The sequence below is a fragment of the Crassostrea angulata genome, chromosome 8 (assembly GCF_025612915.1).
Source record: "Crassostrea angulata isolate pt1a10 chromosome 8, ASM2561291v2, whole genome shotgun sequence".
NCBI classification, from domain to species: domain Eukaryota; kingdom Metazoa; phylum Mollusca; class Bivalvia; order Ostreida; family Ostreidae; genus Magallana; species Magallana angulata.
The window spans coordinates 48,108,695-48,132,169 of record NC_069118.1 but is presented as its reverse complement, the minus strand read 5'-3'; the positions used below and the strand labels follow the sequence as shown (position 1 = coordinate 48,132,169).

Here is a 23,475-nt window from a genome sequence, read left to right as displayed (position 1 = left end):
CGTTGGGCCAACATTATAATACATCTTTCATTGCACATTGATTACTTTGTTGGCATGACAACATTGGGCCAACGTTGGGCCAACATACTTAAAACAAGTGACCTCTATTTGTTGGTTATGCGCAGTTGGGCCAACGTTGGGCCAACATCTTAATATGTCATGAATTTCGGCAATGTATTTGTTGGCGTTACAACATCGGACCATTGCTGGGCCAACGTTAGTAAAATATGTATTCTTTTTTGTTGGTAATACGCAGTTGGGCCAACGTTGGGCCAACATCTTAATATGTCATGAATTTCGGCAATGTATTTGTTGGCGTTACAACATCGGACCATTGCTGGGCCAACGTTAGTAAAATATGTATTCTTTTTTGTTGGTAATACGCAGTTGGGCCAACGTTGGGCCAACATCTTAATATATCATGAATTTCGGTAAACTGTTTGTTGGCGTTACAACATCGGACCATTGCTGGGCCAACGTTAGTAAAATATGTATTCTTTTTTGTTGGTAATACGCAGTTGGGCCAACGTTGGGCCAACATCTTAATATATCATGAATTTCGGTAAACTGTTTGTTGGCGTTACAACATCGGACCATTGCTGGGCCAACGTTAGTAAAATATGTATTCTTTTTTTTTGGTAATATGCAGTTGGGCCAACATTGGGCCAACATCTTAATATATCATGAATTTCGGTAAACTGTTTGTTGGCGTTACAACATTGCGCCATTATTGGGCCAACGTTAGTAAAATATGTATTCTTTTTTGTTTGTTTGTAATGCGCAGTTGGGCCAATGTTGGGCCAACATTTTAAATGCCATGAATTTGAAAAACTGTTTGTTATAATAAACAGATATAATAAACACAACCAAAAAGGCAATATATATATATGCTTGGTATATGTGGTAAAATATGTGATTTGCTCTGTTAAATTTTTATTGCAATTACAAAGAATTTCGAAGGGTCTATTTTAATTACACATAAAAATCTTTTAATTAATTAAAATGTACATACGTATATATATTAATTGGTTTAAATCTATTTCTCTAATTTTGGAACAAATAACACGACATTTATATAGATCTATCTCAATAATTTAAGCTAAAAAATAATTAATCTATGCTCTTAAAAAAAAATCAACTGACAAACGTTGGCTTAACGTTGGTTCAATGTTAGATTCTAAACAGGACAATAATGTATTTTTTTTTGTTTAGAGAAATTAAAGTGGAGCATTGTAAATTGTACTGGACTTATTTCTTTAAAATTGTTGGGCATAGATGTTCGCCATCGTTGCTTAGTTAAGGGATGTAGCCCCTGTACCTATTGTTTATGAATCTGATGATCTGTGTGCACAGTATAGCTGAAGCGCCTATTGCATAACGACTCTTAAAGTGTCGAAATTAAGAGGCAGACGAGGTTCCTTCACTGCCCAAGTATCTGGGTCAGTGCTTCTCACAGCATGGGACTGGCCAGTTTCTTTGGAGATCGGTCATCTGATATAACCAGGATGGTCAAAACTGCACTCTTCTGCCACGTTTATCTCGAAAGTGTTGCAACCATTTTGCGTGTTCACCTAGTATATAGTGTTATTTTCTACGAATTACGCTTTAGAAGATTGGGGATACATAAGCCACAAAATGTAAGTACATAATATATCATTATATTAACTTGTGTACGTAAACTATATCTCTTTTTTCAACTGCTTATGATGTTGAAATTTATAATAATTGTGTTCATTAAAAAAGAATTATCATGATAGTTTAACTTTATTGATTAAACATTTTGGAGTACCGGTAATCATTTAAATTTTCTTTAAAAAGCTTTCGAATGAAACGAACGTCAATGTATACTTTTTCACTATCTAAATTTAAATTGATTTTGATGGGAAAAACAATTATGAGCAGCGGCATGGCAAGGTTTTTACGCTGGGATAAGGTAGATACATAATACTGTTACATCATATAACATGTTTTTAAAAAAAATTATTTTAGATATTTAATGCAGTTGAATTTTAGATAAAAAGGAACCAAAGAGAAATATCATTTAGAGGCGCGCATTTCATAAATAAGTTGAAACCAGACGCTGCGCCCCCTGGCGTGAAAAGGTTTAAGAGTTATGGTTCTCTTTATTTATCCTCGTACATGCCCTAAATGTTTTATTCGTGCAATTATACTGTTTTGATATGAGAAAATTTGCCTTTTAGGTAATGACCTACACTAGCTGCCATTGCATACTTTCTGAATTATAAAAAGTATTAATGAAAATTATATAGAGATAATTTAAGTCATTCATTGATCTCAACAAGACACAAAAACACATCCAATATGGCTACCGGGGGTTCCTCATACTGGTCTATCAGACGACGTGTTAGACGAAATCTAGAGGAACATTTTTCAGAAATAGAAAGTCTAAGTAGACACGATATTGAAGAAACATTAAGTTATTCATCTCAACAACAAACCTCAAATACACAGTTGTCTCACGTTGATGAAAATGTAAATAGGGTGGATCAAGACCCTGAAAATTCAGAATTTGGAGAGTTGTCTGAAAACGAAGACAGAAATTCAAATGATCATGATGATTTTGAAAATAACATGGGTACTATTGCTAGTGATTCCTCTGATAAAGATTCTGAGTCTGAATCAGAAAATAATCAGTATGACCAGGAATCTTTTAAAGAAGATTTACGGAATTGGGCTGTTACCCATCAAGTTCCAAATTCCACCGTTTCTGATCTGCTTAGCATTTTGAGAAAACAACATGCATATTTACCTAAGGACCCACGAACTTTATTAAAAACAAAAGTCAATTATGCAGTTGTAAACAAGTGTGGTGGACAATATTATCATTTTGGAATGTCCTCAGCTTTGATTCAACAGATCGAAGCTCATTCATTGAGTGAATCTTTGCCTGATCAATTTTGTTTAAAAATTCAAATAAATATTGATGGCTTACCTTTGTTTAAAAGTACCAGTGACCAATTCTGGCCAATATTAGGAATGATTGCAAATTTAGAACTGAAAAAACCCTTTGTTATTGGTCTGTATCATGGGATAGCAAAACCAGATAATGTGGACCAATACCTTGAGGACTTTGTTAATGAGTATTTAGACATACAAAGAAACGGAATTCAGTACTCTGGGAAAATTTTTCAGGTAGTGATTGATTCAGTGATTTGCGATACTCCTGCTAGGGCCTATGTTAAATGTGTTAAATCGTTTTCAGGCTATCATGGGTGTGACAAGTGTACACAAAATGGTACATGGATAGGTAAAATGACATACCCTGAAACTAATGCACCTCTCCGTACAGATGCTTCATTTGCAAATAGAGATGATGAAGATCACCACAAGGGTGTTTCTCCGTTAACACAGATTCAAATAGGAATGGTATCTCAAATACCTCTAGATTATATGCATTTAGTGTGCTTAGGAGTAATGAAACGTTTGCTTCTTTTGTGGATAAAAGGTCCATTGTGTTGTAGACTTGGGACAAGGGTTATTGATCAAATTTCTTCTGGTTTACTTAACTTAAAAAACAGCATTCCATCTGAATTTGCAAGAAAACCTCGATCTTTAAAAGAAATTGAAAGGTGGAAGGCTACTGAATTCAGACAATTTTTACTATACACAGGAATAATTGTTTTACGTGGTGTTATTCATCAGAATATGTATAAAAACTTTCTACTTTTGTGTGTAGGAATACACGTTTTGTTAAATGAGAAATTGTGTGAGCATTATAGTGAGTATGCACATGACTTACTGGTAGCATTTGTTACACACTTTTGTCAAATATATGGGAATGACATGGCAGTCTACAATATACATGGACTAGTTCATCTTGCAGAAGATGCTAAATACTTCAAGAGCTTAGAAAATATTTCAGCTTTTCCTTTTGAAAATTATTTATCCAACCTTAAACGCATGGTGCGGAAACCTGAATTTCCACTTCCACAAATAATTCGGAGACTATCGGAAAAAGCAGATGTGAAAGTTGACCAAATTTCATATCCACAATTATCAAAAAGTCATAATAGTGGGCCTGTACCAGACATTATTATAGATGGTCATCAATTTAAAAAAATAAATACTGGAAGATACATTTTAAAAACAAGTTTTAAAGATAGCTGTGTTCGAATACAAGGGAAGTTTTCCCTTGTGAAAAACATCGTACTGTCTTCAGAGGGTGAAATATATATTGTGTATCAATGTTTTCAAGATACAGACAATTTTTTTACTTCCCCTTTAGAATCAAAATTGCTAGGGATTGTAAAGGTATCCAATTTGGAGGATAATGTGCAAGTTGCCAAACTAGCTGATGTTGAGGCAAAGTGTGTTATCTTTCCGTATAAAAATGAACATGTAATTGTTCCCTATACAGATGCTGCTTGGTAAATAAGAACTCAGAATCTCTAACAAAGATAGTACATGATTAGAATAAGTGTCATTGGGGTTAATGAATGTTGAAGTATTGTTTGTTAAGCAATTCTGGAGCATATCAATCTGTTATCAAAGATTTTAAAACTAAAAACTTGTAGGACGGAATATAAGTATGCAGTGGTGGAGTTCCTGGACGAGGGGGGTGTAGAAGCTGTCCCAGTGAGATGGCTAACAAATGATGAAAAGGAATGCTTCTGGCCACAGTTTAAAACCAAAAACTCGACAAAAACAACGTTGGCAATTAAGGCCGCTATCCAGCCAACAAAAGAATTCTCAAAATTTCCAGTCAGAGTCTATAAGAAGTACCGTAAGTAGTATAAAAATGTTATGTACTAGAATATACATCTCAAAATATAGATTTTCTGGGGGAAAATACGTCGCTTATTTTTATAGAAGTACGTTACTAATTTTTTTGCAAAATACTTGAATTGTAATTTTTTTTTTCTTGCTTGCTTTAGTGGAGTATGACACAGCGAGGAAAGATCTTGATAAAGCAACGTACGCCTCAGACCTTCAAACTGAGGCTGAAGATGAAACCCATGCATCTCAGAAGAGAACTAAAAGGTAAATGACACATGTTTAATTTTTTTTTTTGGAAAGTACATATATACAATTTCAAACCTTAACTACTAAATAATTAAAATAATTAGATTTCAACTTGGCTGTATTTTATGATTTAATGCATGAATTAATTTTTTTCTCTTATTTCAGACCAAATCGCAAGTTTCTGCAATCGGATGACTCGAGTGAAGAGTCGTCAGAAACTGAAATGCCAGTTGTGCAGAAGAGACAGTCTCCCAGGAAAAAGGCTAGATCAGTTCCAGATTTACCTGAACTGCCAAAACTGCCGTCGTCACCAATTGCATCTAAGAATACACCAAGTACTAGTGCATCCCAAGTTTTATCTCCTCAGTCAACCACGCTGTTTGAAACTTTTAAATCCCCCAAAGCAGTTTCTACATCAGGTATATCATAATTATAACAAGATTGTTTGGAAATTAAAATTTTGTTTTGCTTCAACCATTATCTGCATTGCAATCAGTTAAATATGAAGTTTAGAACAATTCTTTGAGTAATTATATATTTTTGCAAAAATTATAAAGTAACATAAAATCGTGTGAATTATTTTATGTTTTCAATTTTATTCTATTTAAGCAATGTTTATTTTTCTTTTTTAGTTATGGAGAGAAAGCTACTTGCGACTGTTGAAGAAGTTAAAGTGCAAGTGCATTTTAACACGAAATTATTGCAAACAATAGTGAAGAAACTTGACAATATATCAAGTGCCAACTTGGAGGAAATGGAGGAGGATGTTGGAGGACTTGATGTAACATTTCCCCTTACATCAAAAACTGAGCTTATGCAAGCTGATGAAGCTCTTCAAGGCGACGAAAACCGCAAAAAACTTGTAAGTATTTGTTACTCAATATGTATATATGTATGTACATGTACATCACCAATATATCTGAGATTGTAAAATCGATAACATATGTACAAAATTAAAATTTTTACAGCTTTTGACATGAGCAATTGATAAATATATTTGTGTTTCTATCTAAATTTTTGATATAGGAATTTATGACTCCTAAATACTTGCGCATGCATTTTATTTAGGATTGTATTAATATTGTATTAATAGTTGTATTTCTTTTACACTAAGGCGAGATCGTTAAGCACCATAGGAGGGGAAAATATCAAGTCGTCAGTCAGACGGCTTCTGACTCATATGATTACAAACAACCTGGCCCAGGAGATAAATTGGATGGGGAAAGGAGAAAAAGTAGCCTTCTCCAAGTTAAACTTACTTACTGTCTTGAAAGGTAAAAAAACAATAAAACTGAATGCTTGTGATATTTTTGTTCATATTATATGTTGTTTGAATTGTCCAACAGGTAAATGAGGATATAGATGTATTAGTTATACATTCCTTTACAGTATAAGTAATAATGTTGATACATATTGCAGAATAAAAATAACAACTAGAATTTACATTTTTTAGCCGCAGTGAGGAAAAACAGACTGTGTGCGTCTGCGACAGATGCAGAGATTGCAAGCGTTGCTAAGGACTGGTTCCGCTTTGCAAAAGATCGCGAAGGTGGGAGGAAAAAAAGGGAGGAAAGAAAGAAAAGAAAGGAGGCTGCCCAAGCTACTGCAACCAGTGACCCGGGCAGTGAATAAGACTGGCTTATTACGAAGGGACTTTTGCCTTAAACGATTCTTTTAAATTAAAAAAAAAAATTTAATGTTCTGTAAATTTATAGATGAATACTTTGCTAAGAAAAAATAAAAGCTGTATAATTTTTTAGTTTGCGTTGCGTAAGATATTTGAACCCCTGCATTTTAATAGCCAAACAGCAAAAGGGAATTAATTGGACATGAGAGTTGCAATTCAATTGGGATGACATTGAATAATTGCGACATCCTACGTTTATAGCTCATTTTGCTCATCGTCCTTATGTTAGCTCCCAGTTTTTACTACGTTGGACCAACGCTGGCAAACTACGTTGGGCCAATGTAATTTTCCCCGTAGTCTTTACGTTGGGCCAACATTAGACATCATTGTTTACTACGCCAGGCCAACGTTGGCCCTTAGTTGTTCACTACGTTGGACCAACGTTGGCAAACTACGTTGGGCTAATGTAATTTTGCTCATCGGCCCTACGTTCGCCCAACGTGTTGGATCAACGTAGGCCCAACATGTTGGGCCAACGTAGGGCCGATGAGCAAAATTACGTTGGCCCAACGTAATTTGCCTACGTTGGTACAACGTAATGAACAACTGAGGGCCAACGTTGGCCCAACGTAGTCATGCTATCTGGGAATTAAGTGTTCATTTTTTTTGTTCCTTATCACACATTACATCTGTTGTTCTTTTATTTTTTATATGGCAGGTAACATTTCCTATTTCATTTTTATTTATTTACATTTCTACAAATGTAAAATATACCTTTTTATATTACATGCAAGATGCATATTCAATTAATGATCAACCATATTATTCATACAGTACACAAACATGCTGATATAATAAAAAAAAAATTGCAGAATTATTTATTTTTTTTAAATGATCTCTTTAAGCCTCGAAATTAACATGACCCATTTTGATTTTTAAGTTTAACACTACTGCACTGCTGAAATGTATGAAACATTTTTTTGCATGCTTTTTTATCTTATTTGTTGCAACAAAGAGCAATATATTTTAATTTTTTGTTGTTGTTGGTTTTGTTTGTCTTTATTTAGACTAGAAAAACTGTTTTTATGCAATGTGCATATTTTTTGTGGGTTTTTTCCTTATTAAATTGATGGTTATTTACTATTTACTGCTTTATTTTTCTTTCAAATACATGTATATATGATTCATGGCTTTCAATAAGATCTTGTATTTTTCAAGGGTAGCGTAGTACACCTATAACTTAAATGTCTTTGTTCATTTTCTAATTTTTACTTCCTCAATTTTTCAATTGATCTAAAAAAAGTAGACTAACTCCTTGATAATTCACTTTTTTATTGTAAATTAAAGAAATCTTTGATACAACACAAGGTTGTCTCTAAAAATTGAAGTAGAAGGAGGAAATGAAAAAGTAGAAGGGGGTCTGGGGGTCTTGCTGATAGCTACATTGTGTTTGAAATGGGAAAATAGTCATGTAATTGAGGCATTATAGGTGGGGGAATTCCCCACCTCCTGGGTTTTGGAGACAACCCTGCAACAGAAAGTTAGGGGGAGGAAGGCAATTCCTCCCTGATACTATGTGCCTGTATTCAAAATTCTGACTAAACTGTCTTTTTTTTTTAAAAACTGACAGTTACAACTTATTTGCATTTTTATTTATGTCAGCTTTTACAGTTTAGGCAAACTTCTATGGCCTAATAAGTGCATAAGCAGAGGAAGTTTTATATATAAAGAAAATATCATATCGACATCTATATCCGTCTCAATGCCAAATTTATTCTGTATTTCTAAAGTTTTGGTAGTTAATTTTAATCAACTTCTATGCAGTTAACCTGCCAAACCAAAAGTGGAACAGTATTTGGACTGAAGCACAAATCGTGATCACTGGCAAAACTTAAAAATAATTGATACATCTGTACTTATGCAATCAGAAGCATGTTCAATGTATAATTACATTGAAAATACCCTGATTTTAAATGGAACAAATATTTTACTTTTTTAGTCGTATGTATTCCTACTCCATAGTTAAATATTGTTTGTATACAATTTTTCAAAAATATTTCGATTACTAATACATGTACATCGTAAAATTTGATGGCATTTATTTTTTTCACGACATCATTTCTGGTGGGTTTATGTCTACAATAGCTCAGAAATCTTGTAGATAAAGCCTCATAATTCATATTACAATAAAAAGTGTGTAATTATTCAAATACAGCTAAGAAACCACTTGCCATGCAAAATTACATTTAAAAGTAAATTAATGATCAATAAAGCCAACTTTCCGTTAGTACTTCTGTACTTTGATTTTAAATTGGTAATTAAATAACCCCATTCTTAGGGCACCTTAGTCACTTGGATCACCTATTGTTATCTATTTTTGTCCATCTGTTGTAAACTTTTAAACATGTTTACCTTCTTCACCAAAAGCACTTCATCAATTTCATCATTTAGCATGAGCAACTATTTTTATGGGTAAAAGGAGTTTATTTTGTGAATTTCATGGCCCACTGGCAATCTGCAATCATTGTTCAGGTGAGCGTTGTGGCCCATGGGCCTCTTGTTCAACTAAAAATGATTTTGATTGCTTCCACCTCCCAATACATTTTACCGGTATACTATATGTAAGACTATTCGAGTCTTTGAATATTGTTTTTTGTTTTTTTTTGTTTTTTTTCTTTAAATCTTGCCCCATTTTGAAGTGGACAGGATGTTGATGAATATATTGTTTGGTAATTAAAAACACATTCAGGTTTACATATTGTCCAACTGATATCTTGAGAGTGTTTGCTTTGTCTTGATCCACAAACAAAAATAAAACATGACAATTGGATAATTCTTACAGATTCCAGGGTCAAAAGGTTAAACGTCACTATTTTAGTTATACTCTATGTTCACATATTGTATGAAATTCATTTTACCTGATCGAGGGATGGGAGTTTTATACATTTGTCAAGCATTTCTTCTTTTTTGAAATTTCAGAATGATGTCAATATTACGGATGCCAACTTTTACGCTAACATAACTGAGAAAAAACTGGCTGAGATTCTTAAATCCGACTCAGACACGCCCATACCTCTACTGGAGGAGAGGGTGGCTGTACTGAGGGAAGCGGGGAAAGTCCTGTTAGAGGTGAATGAAAAGAGCAAATTAATGTATACATCAATTGAAAGATGTTTTTACACAACAGTAAATCTGGTTTTGAAATTCATTGAAATATAAAAAAGTGTGTAATTGATGTCAATGCCAAAATAATTAGTGGCAAATCAAGGATTTTTTTTTGGGGGGGGGGGATGATTGTTGTTATTTTTATTTTGTTTTGTTTTTTGTAGAGTTTCTATACTTGTCTTGAAAATTATATTAGATCTAAACTATAAACTTAAGATATATTGTACATTAATAAAAATGTGGAGCACATAGCACAGTGATCATAGGCATAACGCCAGTAACCCAGAAGCTGCAGGTTCAAACCCTGCTGTGGTCTCTTGATGTAGTTAGCTGTGCCCATAGAGAAAAGGGCATTTTATTTACATTTGTCACTTCACCCAGCTGAAACTGGGTACCAGCATTTTATGGGAGTTGACCTGCAATATACTGATGCCCCTTTCTTTGACTCCAGTGGGAGTCAGTTGCTCTCATCTGCTTAGCACCACAGAAACTGGGGATAAGCATTGGCCCTATGCACCTCCATGGCCCTGAGAAGGATTTAACTGATTTATTTTTTTTTTAAATCAAATAAAAATTTTTTAATTGTTATCGGATTAAGCAAACTGTGAAATTTACACTGTTATCATTTCAATTGAAACAAGATAAATATGTGCTAAAATAAGAGGTTAGTTTTAATTTATCATTTTTTAAAAAAATTAAATGTTTTTTGTCTTGTATAGAAATATGAAGGAAAGTTTTTAAACTGTGTGAAGGCCTGTAACAAGAGTGCCCAGTCCCTGCTTCAGCTAGTGGTCAGGGATTTCCCTTCATACAGGGATGAGGCAGATTATCAGGGAAAACGAGGTAGGAGGCGTTTTCTTTCCAAATACTTGTAGATCAACCTCTCAAAACAGTAATGATTCTTAAGTTTATAATTCTTTTAAATATTATCACTCAGCAGGAACATACTGTAAACTCTTAAACGCGAGGAATTTTTATCCGCATAAAATAGCTAGAAGCACCCCTCGCGGATTGTAAAATCTCGCCATTTTTTTTCTAATAGTTTGGAACTATAAGAAATGTGGATAAATGATCAGCGTTCGCGATTCTATATTCTTACGATTTGATACAAAACAGTGGGATCGCGGAAATAGTACTCGCATAATATAAGGAATTTACAGTAATGTAAAATTTTGATTTAAAGGTGTATGTTCCAGCTTGTAATTTTTCTTTCTCTCAAGATTATGGCCAGAAGGCCTGAAAACTATAGTCAGTCCAAAGATATTTATGCTGCACTTTTTGATGATTTTTGATAAAAATGCACATACCTGTGAGAAAAGTGGAATTGAAATTGATGAAAGGGAAAATGTCCCAGATATCTTTATCGTTATGCACTCATAAAAACTCACAGAAACGAAAACCGATTTCCTACAGAGATTTATAATGGGGAATGATTACATCTTTTCTCTGTTCAGAAGTCACTCGGAACACCTTGCACAGTTTTTCAAAATTATCATCCAAGCTATTTCGTAGCTGATGCAATGCAAAATCCCAGTAGACTTTCTATTTTTAGCTGTGTTTTGAAACCTGACAAGCTAGAGGGGACATTTCAAAGGGGGAAATCATGGGATTTTTTCATACTATTGAATGAACATCGATTGAAACCAGAGGTATTTATAAACATAAAACAATTTAAGTAAATATGTGGCAAAATATCTGTGGACAAACTATAGTTTAAAACCAGGCTTCGGGGCCATAAAACATAGACGTGCTCACTTTTGATCTCAGTCTCACTTTTCCACTATATGTTCCTTTTGTAAAAGTGAGACTTAGATCATAAGTAAGGTCGTCTAAGTTTTATGGCCCCGGGGCCTGATGCAGATTATTCCTATTAATCAGTATTCAATGACCTCTGTTTCTATACATGAAGATTATGAGTTAATTTATGTACGTAAGGCTGCAAAGCTTTTTGGATTTTTTTTCAAGTATCTTTCTACAAGAGGGCTCAGATTTTAGTAGCTGATATATGGGCCTGCTTTGAAGGGAAGAGCTATGGGGAATTCCATGATATAGACACCATTACTATGTTTGCTGATTATAGGTAAATTTATTTAATGTTGAGTACTACACATGGAACATCAGCTGTTACATTAGATTCTTAATTTGAAATGTTTTAGAAACTGATTTTTTTCTTGAATATTATTGAAAGTAGCCTATATGTTTCATCTAGAATAATAGTTGAATTTATTATAGATTTATTTATTTTTTGATAAACTTATATTTCTTTACTTTTTATGCTACAGGTTAACAGCAATACACATGTGCAAAGTTGCATGATGGTTTTTTTATTCAAAAGTAATTTTCTTTTTTAAATTTTGGTACAATATATTTCAGTTTAACAATACATGTATAATTCAGCTTGAAAAGCACTCTGCTTTCAACAGTTTATTTCTCATATTAATACATGACTCTAAATTAATACGTGCGCATTTGCCTTAAATTTCAATCTAGTAGTAAGCTTATTTGAACAATGTTATAGAGAGAACATGTATCTAGGCTATATTGCTTGCTGTTCAATTCTCTTCAAAGTATATACTTAATACTTCTTAAAACAAATTGTTCAATTTTGTCATTCACTAAACAAAATCATTATATATGTAACTCATCATTAACATCAATTACTTTCAATTATGGGCTTTAAGGCAGATCATTAAAAGACTATCTAAAGTTATCTGTATGGTTTAATCAGATCCATATGAACGTACAAAGAACGCATCAAAATAATATGTTCAAATGGTTAAGAATAATGCAATGAACTTGATTTTCTGGTTGTGACCTCAGACCTCGACCTTTGCTAAATATCACAAACACTTCCTGTTTGGTTGAATGTCCCTCATAGCTTTTGGATTGTTTTGAGTTGCAGTTGGAAATGACATTAAGATTATGGAAGAGAAAAATAATTTTAAACAATGTCGAGGACAAAATAAATAGCAAATTTAAAGTTAATCTATCGTAGAAACAATGCAGACAACAATATTCCAATGGCTCTGGCTGTTTTTTTATTAATCATTTTAGCCATGTTAAGTGTTTTTGATTTTAAACTATCCCCAAAGACTAATATCAATTCCCAAAAAATGCCATTCATAAATTAAGCACAGTCACACAGAAAAAAAACAATTTAATGTTTTGAGGTTTTGTCAAGGGTAATTGATTTCAATCGTTCTTGTCTTCTTTTATCTGTGCTTTTGATAATTGATTAAATGATATATAAGTTATGAAATGCTGAAAATTTCATATTATTTTATTTTAAAACTTTTTCAGGGTGAACACTTAGAAGTTTAGTTGAGTGTATATAAAAGTGAATACTGTAGATATGTCAGAATGTAGATTTTTTTTTTGGGCAAAAATAACAATTTTATTTACATTAAATAGTTTGATTCAATGCTAAACATTACATGTAATTATTTGCAAAGGGTATGGTTTAACAATATGGTTCAGGCTTTAGGGTGGGGCCAATATGGCCATATAGTAAAAATGTATTAAATATTAGAAAATCTTCTTCTCTACTCCTGTATATATTTCAATGATGGTATACTCATCTAAGTTTGCTTTTGTTAACATTCTGCATGATAACTTTTATTATGATATTTTACATTATTTTAATGCTTTTAAGAATTTTTGTACTTAATTTTGTGCATTTATTTACAATAGTGGATCATCTGAAATTCTGCTTTGCTTATTGACTTTTATTTTTGACAATACGGAGAAAACAGTTATTCACCGACAGTGGTAGTACATGTATTTCAAAGAAAAATAATTATTGTTAAAAAAAAAAAACAACATGGAAACTCCTAAGGATTATTTTAATAGTAAATACTGAGAGATTTAACATGTAAGTTCAAGTGTTAGAATTTGCATATTATATATACCAGACATGTTAAATATTTTATACATCTAGTCAATTGTTTCTTTTCCCAGAATTCCTCAGGCATTGTATCATTTTGGAGCTTTGTCTTACAGTGAGGAGCTGATGAAATATCTAAAAGCAGGTTAATATTTTTCAATCATTTAAATCAACTAATGCATGTGCAAGTTTTAAATCTTGCAGTAACTAGATATACATGTATGTTTTATATGTGTATGAAAGTTTTATAATTAGGCCCCATTCTGCGGGTGACACATGTTGATCTGTCTGTCTTTTAAGATTTTTAGTCATGAGCATATCTTCTCTCTCATTAGCCCAATCTCATGCTTATTCTTCCCCCACAGAGTGCCTTGGGGTGTGCAGTGACTTTAAACTAAGTTTTTAGCATTGTCTGGGTCATATATTCTTTTCCTTTGTCCAATCAGACTCATACATCACTCTTAGATCGCCTTTGGTACTTCAACCAAAGAGTGCATTTGGTCAAAGGGTGTTCAGTGACCTTGAATGAAGTTTTGAGGTCAAGGGTCAAAATCATATCAGGCCAGTCAAAAATCTTTGTTCAGAAGAGATATGCTCTTTCCTTAGTCGTAGCTGGCTCACACTTCCCTTAAACAGAGCTTTTGGGTAAAGGGTGTGCAGTGACCTTGAACCACGTACTTGTTTAGGTCATGTACATGTATGTGAAGGTCAACATATTTCTTTAAAATGTAGTTTTAAGACCATTCAGTATTAAATTGTTATATTATGTTACAGTTTGAATGTCAAATATAATGTAAATGATATTTTTATTAATCTGTGTTAAACTTTTATTAGAGAAAATGATGCAGACAGGGGATCGATATGAAGTAGACATTCGTGGTTGCAGTATTTGGGCAACAGAGGTAGGCAAAATGGAATCCAGGGTTGTTTTACATGTAGCTCGACTGAGCTTATAAAACTCCCATTTGGATTTTCTGATCACATTTCATTCAATGTCTGTTTTTCCATAAACTTTTCACCGTAAACGGCCTATCTGTAAAATTTTCACATTTTTTACTTCTTATCCAGAACCACTTGACCATTTTTAACCAAACTTGGCACAAAGCATACTTTTGTGAACAGAATTAATTTTATTTTTTCGATAAAGGACCAGGCCCTATTTCGACAGGAGATGATTTAGAGTGTTGATAATTTTTTAGCAATATTCTTTGCTGAAAACCATGTGGAAGCACCTCAGTCCGTGTAGATTCAAGGATGTTAAAATCTACATCCCTAGTTGTAGGGTAGCTAGGGTCAAGTTTGAGGTTGAATTTTTACATAATACTAAACAAATAAAGATAAATTTTCAAAAAATTTTCATAAATCATTTGTCCCAGAAAGCTGAAACTTGTGTGGAAGCATCCTCAGTCAGTGTAGATTCAAATTTGTTCTAATCATAACCAACGAACATAAGATAGGGACACAATGGGGGTTGAATTGCATATACGATTTGATAGAGAATCTTCTTTTCATAAAACATTTGTCCAGGGAGCTTTAAACTTTATTGGAAGCATCCTCAGGTGGTATACATTTATTTAGGATGTTTAAGATAGGAATACATGTACTAAATGTAGTATGTTGACAAAAACTTGGAAGATCTTTATACTAGTATACAAGGTCTACTCTATTAAGATATTTTGTATTTAATACCATTAACCTGATTTGATCAGACTAATGGCTATTGTTGCTTAATTAAGTGATGTGACCTCTGGACCTATTTTTTTTTTGTTAGACATTAATTATTGATTTGTAAATATATTTTCGGTGTTATAGAATGAACCCCTTGGTAGAAAATATATGAAATTATAAAGTAATGTTTATTTTAGTCTGTATTATTATATTATACTGCCATTAAAATATAATTATAGAACTGAATTGTTTACATTACATTGCAAATGGTACTGGCAAAGACATTCATTTTTAATTAATCATTTATTTTTATTTCAATACTCCCAAAGTTAATTTGTGATTCATTTACAGATGAAAAACAACACATAATTTTACATGCCTATTACTGTATCAGAGAACTCGATAAATTCTTCAGTATTGAGATTGCTGTTGGCATACATTGTCTTTCATTTTACAGATGGTTGCAGAAAAAACACGAGAATTAATAGAAAAAGACTCGTCACTGAAAGATGTCTTGATGAATTCTATCCTTATAGATCACTATCTATGGGATTTCAGACGTGACCATGCTGAGGAAATGCGGGATAATATCCCATTCCATCATATTCGATGCATTTACTACTGATCATTTTATTTGACTTATACATGTACTTTCAAAATAAAATAATTTTCATTCTAAGGAAAAGAATGTGTGTGTTATTACGTACAATCTAATTATTACGTATATGGATCGGCGTATGTACATCCGTGCATCCATGCCAACCTCCCCCCTTTTCACAAAACTTGATATTAATTAAGCACATGTTTTCGGTTGAGATGCTAAATTGATTGAATTGAATGATGTGTTCTAAGATATACAACAGAATACGCGGCTGGCTAGTCGATACTTACATGTATATTGTAGTGAAGCTACTCCTTTTTATAAAACTTTTCACTTTCGGTGATCGGGACTTTAGGCTCGAAAAGCTTTAATTTTTCGTACAAATTGTGTTTACATACATACATACCACGTGTATACATATTAGTTTAAAAAAAAAAATGGTTTCAAAAGCAAAAAAAAAAAAAAAAAGTTGAAATACAAATAGTAAACTCGTTTACTTTAGAAACATGCGATATGTCCTTTAAGCACACCAGAATTCGTTGAATAATAATTTTTTTTCGTTCCTGCTAGCTTTGAAAAAAAAAAAAAAAAAACCACAATATACGGTAATTTGTCGATTCACAAAAGAATTTACGACCAAATCACTATTTGCTAGTTAATCACGAACTAATCATTGTTTTATTCGAATTGCTGTAAAATATATTTATGGATATCAAAAGTATCACCGCGTGAAATGTTCCCTATGGACATGACACTTTTACCCTATCACGGGCGTTGGGTGACACAGTTTATCTAAGTAATCCGTTAATTGAAATAACTCTTTATATTTACAATTCTATTATTGTAATCTATATGTAATTTTTGGTCATGTCCAATGATTCGGCAGTTGGAGTGCGACGGTCAAGGCGCTCGTACCACCGACTCCCGACCTCGCGGAATATTGTCTTAAGTTTTCGGAGTTTTAATTAAATCGTATAAAACAGATACCGCCTTGTGCATTTTCCATGGGTCACAATTTGTGTTAGAATCCGGCCTATCAAAATTTTAGCTTAATACACGATCACTTGAAATACCTTTCAGCTACAATGTGCATGTGAATTCCCCAAAATGGATTTGTACCAGTGCCCGTATGGACCAGCGTGAACTACGCCCGTAAGTTACCCAACGCAGTACTTCGTATATAAATAGAAAACATCAATGTATGACAAGGTGTTTTTATATTCATTCTTTAACGCAGCATGTATTTTACGTTCATGTAAACTCCGTTTCGGTTTCGGTCGTTCATATTTCTGGTCACGATCATGCTACATTGAAGAACTACTATTACCGCTGACAAGCAGCCGTATGCCAAGCACAATCGTTCCCTTGTCGTCTGCAAGAGTTATGCTGGAAGAAGCATGAAACGTCATCATTTGGTCCGAGTACACATGAGTTTTGATAACTTGGTGGATAGCACTGACCGTTAAAGCAAGGCCTCACCTAAAAGGGACAAAAGAAAATTTAAAAAGAATCATACGATTACAAGGCATTGCATTATTATGTTCAACATTAATTACTTCTTCATGGTATGTTGATCTATTTTTTATTTAGGGGGAGGAGGGGGTATTAAAATCTCTGTTTTATTACAGAAAAATATGTTACAAAATTTATTTCATTGTAGGATGTCCAAAGTTATTGCTTTCATCACTTTTTGATGATTTATAATTTAAATAAACAAACCTTTCAATGAAGCACAATTTAAATCGATGTACATGCAAGGGAAAATTCAAGATTTCCTCATTGATACATCGTCTGTTTTTACCGGAACGAAAACAAACATCATGTACATACGGAGATTCAGAATGGGATTTTTTTTTCCATTCGGAAGTTCTCGGAACACCTTGCATAATTTTTAATGTTATCATCCGGGGTACTTTCATGTTTTTTGTAATGCAAAATTGTCGTAGAATTTCTATTTTTGGTTGTGTATTGAAACCTGAAGCGATATAGGGGCGTTTTTAAACAGATATCAGTCATCTGGACTTTTCTAGAGATAATATGTAATTTTGGCGCAAAGGTATGTATATGATTATCAAGATTTTACGCAAAAGGTGGTGGAAGCAGAATCTTGGGACGTGACAGAGTATAGTAATATACGTACTATAGACAGTGGCGTTCATACACATACATGTACGTCCCTGTTCTTATATATTGAAGATCCACGCAGGATTTAAAATAAGTTTGACGATTTGAAGTCGTAATTTCATGTACATGTACATTTTCAATGACACAGAGAGAGGTGCAGAAAATCATCAGTCACGCCCTTAGCCTGTTTGAAAATTTAGCACATTGTATAACCTTATACATTTATCCGCAGATGATGTAAATTATGTCGTGCTATATACATGTAGATGTATATCATTAAGGGACTTACAACACAACCACAAGTTTGCTTATAATATCCCATTTCCAAAGCATCCTTTTGGTATGGGGTAAGTTGAGATGATCGGAAATTCCAGCTGCATAGATTTGTACTCCAGTATTGATTCCGAATGCCTCCTGGAAAAGGTCAATGTTTATACCAACAAACATTTTGTAATTCCTAAGAAATTGAAATCAGTTTCAAGTTTAATAATATGCCAGGCTCCTTAATCACCTGTTATTATGTATTCCTCTCCAATTCTGAAGTACGCCCCGCAAGCCGCCGAATCGGATGCCGTGTGTATTCTCTGTATACTGGGTCGCCTATAATACTGCCCTGCGGGTCTCTATAAGAACAGTATTTTATAAAATTAGAGTTTTTGTGGATATGGTATAAAAACATCCGCCGTCGAGAAATCTTGTTTTGTAAAACCCGAGTCGTTTGTCGAGGCTGTTGTTTTTTAAACGAAATTACGAGACCATGCATATGCTGGAGGATTTACCTGCTTAAAAGTTTAAGCATGTGAAAAATTATTTGATGAAATACATATAGATCTACTAGTATATTTGATATAATTATAAAACGAATTAGTGTCAGTGTAAATGATAATTTAACGTTTGTTTGTTATTTTAAAGGAGAAGTTATAACAATTTAATGGTTTTGATAACACTATATAACGATTGAAGGTTATGTTTCAGTTGCTTTTTTCCCGTCCCTTTTATTTGCGATAATTATACTTGTATACAGGAATAAAAGCCAAAAAATGCTAGATCTAACTGTTTCCAACAATTTATGAAGAAATGAATGATTAGGCGTGGTTACATGTCGCTTCATTTCAACAACATTTAATTAGCAAATAAGAAAGCAGAATCTTTAATTACCGTATAATCCTGTATTATTTTTACTGTGTAGGCGATGTCCATAGAATTCCTGTTGTCTCCTTCCCGCTTCAAAATCTTTGCTTTTATAACTATTGTTAAAAAGTGCATGAATAAATACATATTGTGCATAATCATAGCAATGATAAATATAAAAAGCACGTTTTTGTCGGTAAATTTTCTTACGAAACAATCTTATGGAAAATCGATTTACATGTATGTTACAATTGTTCACTGTAGCTGGCACTAGCTAGATGAATTCTTCTAAAAGCTGCTAAATGTTCCAATGAACACTTTTACATAGTGAACAGTGTTTACACTGAATGTAATTTTGATATAAATTTACATGCAGTATCAATCAGACCCAACCTAACACCAGAGCAGGCCCCAACTACATGTAAACCCCAGGCTTATTTTGGGGTTTACTTAATGTCTGCTTTTTAAAAATTTGCGTCCACTCGGGGTTTACTTTGAGTTTGTTCGGAGAATGCTTTTAGAGATGTATAAACCATGTTCGGTCATCTAAAAAATATCAGCAAATGATATCTCTTTTTCGAACATAGTTACATTTAATGCGATAGAGTTTCAAATATCTTATAGAAAGTGGTTTTAGAGGATTTTCAATTTTTTTTTCTTAATCAAAAAATATTATGAATTATACTGACTGAATTGGAATTCATAAAGAAAAGAGACTTACCAAAACCTTGGCCTGAACCACAGAAATACGCCTGGGGATGTGTTGGTTCCGGATTGCACGTGCATGCTTCAGAGTAGGTGCAGACACAGATGATGGTCAGTACACACAGAACACACAGAATCACCGACTTAGTCATAGTGATAGTGTCACCTATAGCTAGCTATTGAACTGAGTGAACGTCTCCAAAAAATTGTGTTATTTATATATGTCAAGTATACTACCGGATGTTGAAATTAACATGAGAAAAAACATTCATTAACGTTAGGTCAATTACATGAATAAGTTTCATTTGTAGGGCATTTGTAGGACATTTGGAATTTTGAATGAAAGACATTAAATTTATAAATGCAATGAGTACCTGAACATTTAATTTATATCAATTATTAGTTACAAATTTTTTAAAGAATCTGAAATGCAATTGTTTTTGTTTGTGTAATGAAAAAAAAATCATATTCCAAAGATATAGGCTTAAATTATAAACTTAAACATCCTTTCGAGTAATTTGATGTTTTGAGTACTAGTAGTGATAATTTAATTGTTAGTTTTTAAATTTCGAGTATCAGCTGAATTATAATTGCCCGTGAGTTAATTGTATATTCCAGCCAAGGCAGTTATAATGGAACAATGTGATTTACAAATTCAATTTCCATTCAATGTATAGCATTGCTTTTTAGCTCACCTTAACCGAGCTCGTCCATTGTCTGTAGTCGTTGTTGTCGTTATCATAATCATAATCCCCGGGGGCAGGATGGGGCCACAATAAGGGAATGAATTTTTATACAGGAATAAAGAGAGAAAATCTCTAAAAATTTTAATTGTTCTCAAAAACTTTTTGGCCATAAAAGCTGAAACTTGTGAAGCATCTTCATGTAGTGTAGGTTCAAGTCTTTAAAATTATGATCCCGGGGGATAGGGCTGAGGTACAATGGGGGATCGATTTTTCTTTTAAAAATAGGAATACATATAGAAAAAAACCCCTCTAAAACTCTTCTGGAAAAGCATTCAGCCCAAAAGCTGAAACGTATGGGAAAGCACAGGTTGTGCAAATTAAAGATTGATCAAATCACGGTTCCCTAAAGAAGGGTGGGTCCACATAGGAAGGGGGGGATTAAATAGGAATAGAGAAAAATCTTCTCACAAATACAGAAAAAACAAAATGGGCTTGAATTTAAAATAAAAATATTTGGATAAAGATAGGAAGATATTTTTAAGTATTATGCAAGATCTACTGTACTTGGTTGTCAAGATATTTTGAATTTATTTCGATACTGCAATGCTGATTTGATCAGAGTCGGTGAGCAATGTGGCTCCTGTGCCTCTTGTTTATAACGTTAACTTTATTGCTTAATCAATAAAATGCTTCTTTTGGTGATAATATTTTACACAATAAATTGCATTTCTTTGGTATTCCATATGGTTATGTGTAGGTACTTATCATTGTAGAAAAAAATGCTTGCATACATGTACGTATGTAACACACGTTTAGCGGGTTATGTGGTTATTTTTGAATTCCTGCAATGATCGCTTATTGTATTATTTAAATCACATACTAGCACAGTGTGTTTTGTTTTAGGCCTCTTTGTCTGTTTAACGAAGTACAAATCGTGTTTCATTAAAATCGCAATTAAATTTATGAAGCGTTACATTTACATTTAAGAATAAAACTGCCTTTAAAACAACCATCGTTCCATTCTTCGCTATTCATTTCATCAAAGTTATTCATAACTAGCTAGCTCGCAACTACTTGGGTTGGTAGTTTAAAAATGCATGCATCTGTAGCAACTTCTAAGAAAAAAAATCACAATTATAAGTTCTGATGAGTTCATCGTATTGACACCTGCAATCTTGTACAGTCCATGCATTTGACACAGTTGTGTGAATTAACATGCGGATGTTACTTAAAAAAACATTACCTTTACATGTCAACATGCACTTCAAGAAAGGTTAACAGAACGAATATATGCAAAAAAGCTGACTTTTGATTTGTTAAACCGTTGTCTAAATTTAAAGGGAATATATCAAAATCTTGTGACTTTTGTAACATCTAGACGTTTTAGTCACTTTGCGCGTTTAAATGCAAAAACAATACCTGAAAATGCACCGCATGTTACTACAATAAAAACAAGTCACTAGTTTTTACTTTTTCCCTTTCATTACATTATACGTTTACATTCGATTAATGTGCAATATCAATTAGTTTGCATGCATGTAAAGCTTTATCTATATGTTAATGTATATATTCTGAGTACATGCATATATCATGACATGTACATGTACATGTAAAAATAATACTCCGACAAGTAATAATACATGTAATATTGATCAAGTAGCATGTGTATGCGTATTTTTCATCATTGGGGTTGTTACCCAATTCACACTAGTCTGGAAATGTAAAATGCATACATTAACATGTATAAAAGATAATAAGTGCATATATCAGCCCTACCCCCCCCCCCCCCCCCCCGTTTCGAAAAGGGGACGAGAGCGAAACAGTGATGGGACATATCAGCCCTATCCCCCCCCCCCCCCATTTCGCAAAGAGGACGAGAGCGAAACAGTGATGGGACAGTAAAGACAGTACCTAAAATGGTAAATGATTTTCTCGTTTTGAAATAATTAACTATCAAACGATTATTAATATCCACAAATTAATTAATGAATTGCACAAATAAAAGAATACTTGCGCGCGGACCTATAGCTATCCGTGAGTGCTTATAAAAAAAACCCACATATATAAATATAATTTCTCATTGCCCCAACCCAACCACCCGAACTTCGTGTAGGAAGTGCCCTTAACACCCCCCCCCCCCCCCCACCACCACCATGGAAGGAGCACTCCTCTAGATCCACCAAGGAACCCGGAAATAAATATATTTATCGAGCTAGTTTTATATACTACTGTGAAGATATTATTTCCTGATTAAATGTAAAGAAAAAAGGATACCTGTCTGGTGACATTATATCAAATACAACAGGTAAATATAAAAATGACTATCAGAATAATTAAATCTAACCAACTGGTGATATTTCAACAGGTAATTATGAATATAAAAATAACTCTCAGATTAAGTAACATATTGATCAACACGGACTGACGGAAGGAAATCAGCCTGTCTATTTCATTTATCAGTTTATTATGTGTGATAATGATCTATAAATAGTTACATATAAGGATGTGAGACTGTACTACACTGTAGTGTATGTTATATACCTATACTTACTCGCTATGAGGAAAATAGCAAGTTTTAACTTAAACTGTCCGTCTCAACAGCAACTATTTTTCTCAGTGAGGGGAGAAATAAACTTGATATCATGGTGATAACCAGTATACATGGTAGTTAAGTATTTTTTTTTTATACCAAAGAAAACTTTATTTGTCAACAATGCACTTTTTCTTGATGAAAGACAAATTAGTTGGGTTATATTTATTATGACAATATCCACCATAGGCAGATAGCAAAAAACTATTGTAATGTATTGTAATTTTACATTGAAAAAATATACACAGTATAATAAATCGGAATTGGTTTGCGCCAACATTGGGGCATATGTGAATGATCTCCAGCTTACCT

The 23,475-nt window shown here is 33.2% G+C and overlaps 3 protein-coding genes across 5 annotated transcripts in view; 2 read left to right on the top strand and 1 right to left on the bottom strand.

Annotated features, from left to right (window-relative positions):
• LOC128158850 (queuosine salvage protein-like) overlaps positions 1–16,017 on the top strand; it is a 67,682-nt gene extending 51,665 nt beyond the window's left edge. For both annotated transcript variants that reach the window (XM_052821822.1, XM_052821823.1), the window contains 6 exons: positions 9,590–9,739; positions 10,495–10,618; positions 11,741–11,855; positions 13,733–13,803; positions 14,493–14,560; positions 15,784–16,017. In XM_052821822.1, coding sequence (XP_052677782.1) covers positions 9,590–9,739; positions 10,495–10,618; positions 11,741–11,855; positions 13,733–13,803; positions 14,493–14,560; positions 15,784–15,951 — 696 coding nt within the window. In that variant the 3' untranslated portion in view covers positions 15,952–16,017. The remainder of the gene's footprint in view (positions 1–9,589; positions 9,740–10,494; positions 10,619–11,740; positions 11,856–13,732; positions 13,804–14,492; positions 14,561–15,783) is intronic.
• Positions 3,113–6,645, top strand: LOC128158846 (uncharacterized). Of its 2 annotated transcripts, XM_052821815.1 has the most exons (5): positions 3,113–4,744; positions 4,896–5,402; positions 5,616–5,845; positions 6,098–6,257; positions 6,437–6,645. In XM_052821815.1, the coding sequence occupies exons 2-5, from the start codon at positions 5,117–5,119 to the stop codon at positions 6,613–6,615; spliced, it is 855 nt and encodes a 284-aa protein (XP_052677775.1). In that variant the 5' UTR covers positions 3,113–4,744; positions 4,896–5,116; the 3' UTR covers positions 6,616–6,645. The 2 variants fall into 2 exon arrangements, 1 of the variants encoding a protein (XP_052677775.1); XR_008240049.1 differs by lacking the exons at positions 5,616–5,845; positions 6,098–6,257; positions 6,437–6,645 and having other exon boundaries at positions 4,896–5,325.
• Positions 16,018–18,554: 2,537 nt separating the features above from the next.
• LOC128161040 (uncharacterized) lies at positions 18,555–20,039 on the bottom strand. Its single transcript, XM_052824295.1, has 3 exons — positions 19,904–20,039; positions 19,210–19,298; positions 18,555–18,674 (listed from the first exon to the last, which is right to left on the bottom strand). Exons 1-3 carry the CDS (start codon positions 20,037–20,039, stop codon positions 18,555–18,557), a joined length of 345 nt encoding a protein of 114 aa, XP_052680255.1.
• Positions 20,040–23,475: the final 3,436 nt, after the last annotated feature.